The sequence below is a fragment of the Neltuma alba genome, unplaced genomic scaffold (genome assembly GCF_004799145.2).
Source record: "Neltuma alba isolate B1F8T4 unplaced genomic scaffold, ASM479914v2 tig00012254_pilon, whole genome shotgun sequence".
NCBI classification, from domain to species: domain Eukaryota; kingdom Viridiplantae; phylum Streptophyta; class Magnoliopsida; order Fabales; family Fabaceae; genus Neltuma; species Neltuma alba.
The window spans coordinates 56,538-66,258 of NW_021636780.1; the positions used below are offsets into that span (position 1 = coordinate 56,538).

Genomic DNA, 9,721 nt, shown 5'->3' on the forward strand with positions numbered 1-9,721 from the left:
AAAATAAGGATAAAGCGATGATGAAAGGGTTGAAACACTATGTTCATCAGAGCCTGAAAAGTAGCTGGCACATTAATCAGTCTAAATGGCAAGACGAGCCATTCATAAAGGCCCTAGTGTGGTCGAAAAGCAGTTTTTTCCCTTTTAGAAGTCTTCATTAAGATCTAGTGGTATCCTAAACACAAATCCGACTTAGAGTAAAATACCGAACCTTGTAACTCATCCAATAATTCATCAATAGTTGGCATAAGAAAAGCATCTTTCACTGTAACTGTATTCCATGCTGGGTATCAACACAGAATCGCCATGTGCCATCCTTTTTCTTCACTAAGATTATTGGGCTAGAAAACAGGCTAGCACTTGATTGAATCAAGCCCTCATCTAAAAGCTCAGTTACCATCTTCTCAATCTCATGTTTTTGGCTCACAAGGTATCGATATTGCCGTACCTTCACGGGCCTGAACCAGGCATTAATTCTATGGTGTGCTTATGTCCTAATAGTGGTGGAAGACCATGGGGTTGTTCAAAGACAACTTCGTGCTTGTTGATAATGACCCTCATATCTTCAGGCATCTCTGTCTTCTAATTCTCTGGTTTTATAGGTTGGAGCATGTATAGTTCTTCAAAGGCGCCTACATTTTGGATCCTGATTAAATGATGGCATTAGGCCTGTGCCTTGTTTAGCACTCTGTACCCTTTAAGAGTAATAAACTCTTTGCCTTGCAAAAATTTCATTGTGGACGTGCTGTAATTAGCCATGTGGGGTCCAATTGTCTCAAGCCACGCAGCTCTAATGACCATGTCAACTCCTGCTGTTGGAAGTACAAAATAAGGCATACATATAGTATGGCCACTAATTTGTAATGGTACTTCATTTATCAATTCTGTGCTACTTAGTGTCATACCTCCTTTATTACCCTATTATATGATAGTTGGAGCCTTTTAGGATATTATATAGGCCTTAGCTATGAGAAAATCCTCAAAAATTTGAAACTTTTTATAATTTCAGTCTAGGTAACGACTTGGTACTTCCAAGTCATGACTTAAGGTCACAAAGGCCATTTTTGCTTCCAAGTCGTGACCTCAAATTCCCAGGTTGCAACCTGGAGTCACAGAGAGCCTTTGGTCACTGTTCACTGAAATCTTTGCCTCCTTTAAAAATTCATAACTAAACGCAGCAAAATCAAAACAAGGTGATTGCAATTTCCATTAGAAGCTTGTTATGTTTACTATAAGGAAAAAATACTCATTGGCATCAAATCATCACAAAACGGAGCCACAAAATTTGCCAAAGTGCACTATTTGTATGGTCATTTTTCAATTTTCTAGTATTTTAACCCAACTTTGAAAGGGCAAAACTCTTAACACACACATCCATTTTGGTTGATCTACCACTTGTTTTAAAGCTTAGTATATGTACTTTAATCATGCCAAATTTCATGGGCAGAATCAATCATTTGCCACACTTCATTTCTGTCATTGTTTTGTTGCTTAATTAGAGATAGTTTATCCCTTTAACTTGTATTAACAATTTATGATTAATTCCTTCCATGCATAATATTATTCCATCAATCCATAAACTATTCCCCATACATTATCAGTTAGCTATACATGCCATCATTATTATTTAACACCACATAATAGTAATGGCATGTTCATAATATACATTGGTATGCAAAGAATACAATGTAATACAATAACTTTCTTTAATTGTTTTCCTCTTTCCTCGCTTCCACTTCATGCATCATTTTCTTGATCGCTATCACCTATTATGGTTGGTTAAGGGAGAGTGAGATTTGGGAGAATCTCAATAGCAAATATTACCATTTATACATGTAAGATGGATACAAGTGTATGACATGCTTACTTGATTTAACTTATGCTTATGTACGTATAATATATTCTCATACTCAATGTTTCATATTAACATGTATTACCATGGAAAACATCAATAAAATAGAGCATCATACAAGCATTAACATCTCATAACAGCATCAAGTCACATAATGCACATCAACACACAAACATACACATTAAGCACACAAGAAAGGTAAGTTCACTACCTTGTATCCTTAAGCTTTCTTATTGCTCCTTTTTGCTTCTAACCATTAAGGTTGCTTGCTCAACCTTTGTCATTCCTTTTTCTTGATGTCTCATAGCCTAAATGCATTAACAAATCATTTCCATTCATTTATTAGAGTCTTGGTAATCAATAACATTAACACTTTGTTTTCTTTGAACTATATTAACTTCTAACTTTTGAGCTCAATTTTTAACTTTTCTAAAATTAATTTGACATGCTATTTCCACATAGTTTTACATGTAGAATCTATTTCTAAGCTCAAAATTATCAAAATCAATCTCCTTCCTACTCAAACTGATCTAGCCAAATATAGGCCTTAGGGCTTAAAATTCTATTTTTAATTCCAATGCTTCTAAACTTGTTTTCTCAACTTTACCCCACACAATTTTTGATTTTAAACACATTGGAAGCATCAAAATCTAATCCTAGCCCTAAGAACTAGCTCTGGCTGAAATGTTACTCAAGTTATGTGATGCACACAATTTGTGAATAATGCAAGTGCACATGTCGATCAAGTAATAAAGAGTAAGTATAGAGTATCATTCCCACAAAGAATTAGACAAAATAGTGTGTAGGCACTAAAGTTCCTATTTTCAATTAAGTTAAGCAAGCTGAATTATCAACGATCAAATAAAAAGAATAAAGACAAAAAAATTCAATATTAAAGGCAATCTAGAGTTACTAATCCCTTACTAGTTTCATAGACTTTTGCTTTTATTTAACTAATTAGTCTCAATGTTAATTTAGTTAATCTAAAGTATTTATAGCTCAAAGTATCTTTCGATCCACTTATAACCTCTCCTAAGTAATAAGGTTATATCTAACTTAAATACTTAAGAGGATAAAATAATTTCACTCTTCATCAATTATATGGGGCGCCTAGGTATATTTCTATCCTACTCGCAACTTAGATAAAAATCTAAGCCCATATTACTCAATCCTAGAGCCTAATTAAGATTTCCTTCGTCAAGGCTAACCTCAGTGCCCAAGCTCATATTTAATGGTGGCCAAACATTAAACAGATTTATTAAACTAGGATTAAGTAACCAAAATTAACATCAAGCATAATTCATTAAATGAAAATAAATTCTAATCCAGAAGTAAGTTCATAGCTACTCTAAGTCAAAAGAAAACTAGCCACACATGGCTAAAATCAAATCCATAACATGAAAGGTAAATACTCAGAATGAAATAACAGTAGAAAAAGATGAAGGGTAGAAAGCAAAACAATGTACAATCCTTCCTCCTTTTACTGCTGTCAGTAGAAAAAGAATGAAGAATCAGAGATGAATGCTTCGCTGCTATCCCACTGGTTGCTCGCTACGTTCAATCCTATTCATCCCAATTCCTCGCTGTCATCACAGTGGAACTGAGAATTACGGGTTGATTCCACGCTGCTCTCTCTTCTCGCTCTCTTCACGCCTCTTCACAAGATATATATATATATATATATATTCTTTCCTAACTCTCCTTTTATGTTTAAAATATTTTCTACAAAATAAACAATAAATTGAGTAGATTTTGCACAAAGATTCATTTTTATCCCATAACTAACTGAAGAGGAGAAAATATATCAAAATTTAATTAAATAGGCATAAGATATTCACAAATTTGACCACATGTATTTCAATATCTAACCTATTTAATTATAAAATATATACTTATCATTACGTAATCATGAAATTCAACCAATTTCAACATAAAACCACTTTATTCTTGTTCCTTCCAAGCCTTTAAACATTATTCTAACATCAATTTCACCTTCCCTCACACTTACAAATTTCATGTAGCATGTCCTCTTAGGGTTTCAACCTCCCAAAAATGATTAAAATCCATAACCAAGCTCAACAATAACAAGAGTAGTGAAAACTACATCAAAAACCATGAACATACCTTGTTTTAGAGTTTGATTTTGCATAGAATCACTTGGCTTCTCTCTTCCCTTCTTATTTCTCTCTCTGGAATTTATTTTGCAGGAGTTTTCTCATAGTTTCCATAGGCCTAGGACAAAATGAGGGGAGGGGAGGGGGTAATATGTAGAGTATGTGAACAAATTTTAGCCATTGATCTTGAAATTGCAAGATTAAATCTTGGCCACTCATTTTTCCCTCTTTGTCTTCTGGTGACAAGTGTTCTCATGATATCATGCTTAGCTCATCATGCTTACATCATCAAATCACATGTCTTTAATCCAATCGTATATGTGTCTTGCATCCAATTGTGCACGTGTCTCTTCCATCTAACCATACACTTGTCTCTTCCATGTCCATTCATCATTGTGACATTAAAATATAGGGAGGAAATTAATATAAAATTTGTACAAAATACAGTCTTTAGGCATTCTTCCACCTATCTTGCCACTCTGGACTTTATTAGGTACTTTTTCGGGTTTTGACTTCCTCGAGACTACTAGGACATGTTCTGACATCCTTTTCTCACCTCAAATAAATCTATATGGCATTATATAACATGCCTAAAGAGGAAGTGATGCTCTTTCCTTGTTCTTCTATTAAAACAATTAATAATATTTATTTTGGAGTAAACTTGACCGAATTTTTTCTAACAGCCCACGGCTTTGAGAATCTATCTCTAGGTACCAATACTATTTATTTATCACGGGAATTTTTTTAAATTTTTCTTAAGTCAAAAAGTCAACCTTTAGACAGTTTACTTTGACTTTCCTCGGATAGTGTATAAATAGGCTTTAAATTCTATTAAAGTCAACCTCTTCGCTTTCTGGGGATGAAATTATTTTTAAAACCTGTGATAATTTCTCAAGTATTTTTTTCCCATTTTCTTTCAACTATCTAAGGCCTCCCTATATTTTAAATAATTTATTCTTGATAATATTCAAAATTAGTCAAAACCCTCATAATTCCATAAATTCCTCCCAGAGATATTTTCATTATTTTCAGCCTCATATGGGCCTCTCAACCTTATTTCTATTTTTTTAGAATTTTTCTGAAGTATTTAGGCCTTCTCTCCATCACTGTCCCTTTTCAGCTTGAAACTTTCTAAATTTACATTTTAGGTCCCAATTTGGGTTTAGTCTCAGAAATCCTCTTACTAAGGTTCCTAACACAACTTTTAGTCCTTAATTACCTCAACTTCTTATATTGAACCCGTAAACATCACATATAGGTCTTAACATGCCATTTCCCTTTCTGTGAGATTTTTTTGGAACTTTTAGACATAATTTCTATTTTTGCCCTTACCAGCCTAAATTTGTAAAATTATAATTGTACCCCTAGTTCGGCTTAACCCATAATTCACCTCCTTGAGGCCTCTAACATAACCTTTGGCCTACATTCTTGGGCCTCAAGACTTCACCAAAGTCTCTAACGTTTTCTTTTATCAGTCCCAAAAAACTTTCCCTTTGCGATTTAGTCCCTAAGAATCCTTTTGTCTGTCTAGGGAACCTGTGGGACCTCTTTCGAAAAGGGTTTGATAGTCTGCCTATTTCAAGCTAATTCTAGCACTTCAGGGCCTAAAATTCGGGATGTGACACTTAGAATGCGACTTGTTCCTCCCAGAACCCTGACCTCAGGAGTCAATTCAATAGGAATCCTCAAATGTTGTGCTATCTGTGGATGTAAAAAATTGTCTAAGCTTTCTCCATCTAACAAGATTTGCACCTTGGTACCTTGAATATCTCTATTGAATTGGATAGTTATAGGCCCCTGTGTCCCTCTCAATGCATGCAGAGACAAGTTGTGCAGTGTTAGTTCCGTCTCCTTAACATCCGGTTCTTCAATCAGAGGGACACCTTCCTTGTCTTCATTTAATAGCATCATTAATTGTTTACTGGGCCAACAGTGGGAAGGGGAGAATTTAGCATCATAATGTAACACAGGCCCGTCTCCCTCGTTACTTGGATCTCAGCCGCCCTTATCTTCTTAATTGGTGGAGTATTTGGCTTGATGACATCCAAACACTTTTACATTGTCAAAAAATATCATGTCACCAGAAGGAAGGAACAAAGAACTTTTACAAAATTTATACAATATTCTAAATTAAATTAAAATATCAGGATTTTTTTCTATCAATAATAGTTATGTATTTATATTTATTAATTACTTGTTTTAAAACACAGTTTTGAAATGTTGGTTTATTAATTATATATGAAAATATCCTTGTAAGCATATTTGTACGGATGTTAAATACTACCTCTAGTCCTTAATATAAGAGTTAGTTGACTAATTTTAGTATATTAAAGAAGTTTGTTGAATTAATTATTTGTAATAAATAAGTGTTATCTTTCCTAAAATACCCTTACTAATTAGGTGTATTAGTTTAATACTATTTGATAAAACATTTAACATTTACAACTATTAAAAGGACTATTTTGAACAAAAATAGATAAATATGAAAGAAAAAATAAATTAAATCTTATATTTAAGATCAAATTCAATATTAAACTAATTCTTATATTTAAAATTGTAAAGAAGAATAATGTATAGGAACAAAGTAGACAAAAATAAATCAAAAGACGAGTAAAATTAACTTTGAGGAAAATTTAAATAATCATATTAGAACCAACAGAAATTAAGACATTCAAGTAAAGTATTCTTCCTTAATATAAGGACTTAATTAACTAATTTGGATAAATTAAAAATGTTAGTTAAATTAGTTAATATATTTTTTTTCTAAAATACTCTAGGTATTTTCTTTAATTATATCTCTTCTTCTCCTATTTGATTATTATTAGGAAAATATCTATAAGGTTAATTTAGAGAAAATAATAAATATGTAAAATAAATCTCACATATAAAACTAATATTAACTTTTTAATCAGTTCTCATGTTAAGTAACCACGAGCATGAGACAAATTTAAAAGTTACAGAACTTTTTTTTTGGGCGTTGACGGGCAGATTGCGTCAGCCTACGACGGAATTAGGAAAGTGGAAAAAAGGAGAAAGGAAGACTTGAAAAAAGCAGTCTCACTCCTCGTTTCCTTGCCGTATGAGGTGGGTTGGGCCTGAGTCATGCTATATCAGTGTTGATTATTGACTTTTGGTGACTAGTTTCATGCGTCTCTGATTATTTGAATCCAAAGGATCAACCATCAGTTCTCAGTCACAATTAACAATTTAGGGGGTGTTTGGCTTTTTTGCCAAACCATGGTTTGGCAAAAAATTTGCCAAACACCCCCATTTTTTTTAAAACCAAGGTTTTGGGCAAAACCTTGGTTTTGCCCAACAAAACCTCGGTTTCCAGATAAGCAGGCGGGGGTTCAATTCAGCTCACGGTTTCCAGATAAGGGAATAATTTATTGGCTTCAATTATTGGCTCTCCCCAACAAAGGCTCAACGGTCAGCTCCACGGTGAAGGGAACAAGCACGCAGGGTTCATTCAGCTCACGGTCAAGACCCATTCTTCGGCCTCTTCTCTCCCATTCCATCGCCCCTTCTCCCACTGCTCTAAAGATTTCCCTTCTCCTGTGCCGTCGCCCTTGCTGAAGAAATCGGTTCTCCTCTGCCGTCGCCTTTTGTCCCATTCGTGCTGTGCCGTCGCCTCTTCATCCCATCAGTGAGATCGTGAACCGCTGAGGAATTTCAATGCCAACGAGGTGTTTCTCGACCTCCGAGAAGAAGATCGCGTATTGGGTTGCCTGATCCAAGCCTTCCATTTCTAGTATCGTCGCTGGTCAGTTCATCTGAAGTCAGTTCATTCTTCCACCGTCGCCCCTTCCGAAGCTCTGGTCGCCGTGTCTTCTTCCGTCGGTCAGATCCAACTCCTTCCGGTAAGCTGTCTTCTTCCATCAGTCATTGTGGCTGGAGATCTGGTGCATTAGAAATTCTGTGAAGCGTCATTTTTTTCCCCGAAACAGAGGTTCCGTCAGCGTCGTTTTTTTCTTCCGAATCAGATGTTGGTTTCACCGGTTGCCTATGCTATGTTCACTTGTAGAGGCTGATTTTGTTTGATGGTAATCATGTGTGTGTGTATACGATGGGAAAGATCTCGGTTGTGACTGGTTGTGCTTCGTGTGTGTGTATGAGAGACAGAGCATTTGGTGGGTGTTGATCAAATTTTCCGTTTTGTCGATTTTATTTCGGAGACAGGACGGTCGAATTTTTTTCTTTTGTGCTTGATGGTTGCTTTTGCAGTGTTATATGTATGGGATTTTGATCGTTGGGTGTAGCCAAATTGGGTCAGTTAACCGAAATGAATTCTCCTGGATGCTGGGAAAAAAATAATTATTAATGTGTATGTATACCATTGGATTATAGAACACGCCGCTATACTTGTTAAATACTATCCTGTTATATCATATCTCCTGGACTGAATGGTATGCTTTTTGGGTTAAATTTGTGATAACTGAACTGTTGTAATTGGTTTATAGCATAATGAATAAAAAAAATGGCAAAGCTTCGTGGGATATAAGAGCCACAAAGGTCTTTATTGACCTGTGTATTGAAGAAGTTGAAAAGGGGGAAGAAGAAGAACTAGCTTGACAAAGCCTGCTTGGACAAGTATTGAGGAGAACTTTACTGCAAAGACTGGGAGAGTTTATACGAGAATCCAATTAAAGAACAAATATGATACCTTGCGAAAGGAGTGGCAGTTATGGGATAGGCTGCTCCGTGAGACAGGTTTAGGGTGGGATGCCGAAAGGAATACTGTTAGTGCCCCTAATATATGATTGGTGGGAGAACAAAATAGCGGTAATCATTTAATTTTATTTGAGCTTGTATTTTCTCCCATGTTAACGTTTTTTGTATAATGTATAATATTTTTGGTGTTGAATTCGCAGGAAGTTCCAGGCTATGAGAAATTTAGAGAAAGAGGGCTTCAATTTCAGGCTGAATTGACTCAACTCTTTGGGTCTATAGCTGCGACTGGACCACAGTCATGGGCACCTTCTTCCATGACACTTCCAAGCGAAGGAGTTCCTGAAAATGATATGGAAGAAGGATCTGGAGATAGTGATGAAATTTTGGGGGCACCAACTGGCATAAGCGGGGAGTTTAATTCAGTCACATTCAATGACAATAGTGGAGGAAGTGAAGGCAACACTGGAATGAGACAGGAAACCATTCGTGGGGGTTGAAGCACAGGTGGCAGTCGACCTAGTAGCTCATTAGGAGTTAGAAAAAAGGGTGAATCCATGAAGAAGAAATCTACTACCACTATGAAAATAGCGAATGCACTAAGCAGGATAGCTCAGGCAAATGAAAATGATTCTCAGCGTGAACATGAAGAGATTTCAGAAGCACGTGCTAGGAAGCTAGAAGAAGAAGCACGTGCTTATGAGATGTCAATTGCGGGAGTCATGGAGCACCTTAATGAAGTTGATGAAATTGTTGATGATCCTGATCTTTTTGGCCGGTGCACAACACTTCTTATGGATAAGCCAGCTGCAAGGGAGATGTATGTGGCTCTGAAGAACAAGAGGGAAAAACTACTGATCTTCTTGAAGCATGCAACTAAGGATTGAGACTTTATTTATGTTGCTTAGAAGATGACTGTGATAATTTGTATCTATTTTTATGTGACTTAGAAGATGACTGTGATCATTTGTATCTATTTTTATATATTATGTGACTACTTAATTTCTGTAGGAATTAAACAACTTATTTTCTTGTTAAATGTTAAGTAATTTCTTATCAGGGTTTCTGAATTTTATGTCTATCTGCA

The 9,721-nt window shown here is 35.5% G+C and overlaps 1 protein-coding gene across 1 annotated transcript; it reads left to right on the forward strand.

The window, feature by feature from the left end:
* The first annotated feature begins 8,032 nt into the window (after nt 1-8,032).
* Nucleotides 8,033-9,134, forward strand: LOC114725481 (L10-interacting MYB domain-containing protein-like). The gene is made up of 3 exons (XM_028912000.1): nt 8,033-8,096; nt 8,515-8,705; nt 8,838-9,134. The coding sequence occupies exons 1-3, from the start codon at nt 8,033-8,035 to the stop codon at nt 9,132-9,134; spliced, it is 552 nt and encodes a 183-aa protein (XP_028767833.1).
* Nucleotides 9,135-9,721: the final 587 nt, after the last annotated feature.

What these genes read in the sequence shown, in the direction of transcription:
- LOC114725481 (XM_028912000.1), top strand. Translation starts at nt 8,033, where the DNA reads ATGGGAAAGATCTCGGTTGTGACTGGTTGTGCTTCGTGTGTGTGTATG. An exon ending in TATGAGAGACAGAGCATTTG is followed by an intron (nt 8,097 to 8,514) that starts GTGGGTGTTGAT and finishes GAAGTTGAAAAG; the next exon opens with GGGGAAGAAGAAGAACTAGC. An exon ending in GGGATGCCGAAAGGAATACT is followed by an intron (nt 8,706 to 8,837) that starts GTTAGTGCCCCT and finishes TTGAATTCGCAG; the next exon opens with GAAGTTCCAGGCTATGAGAA.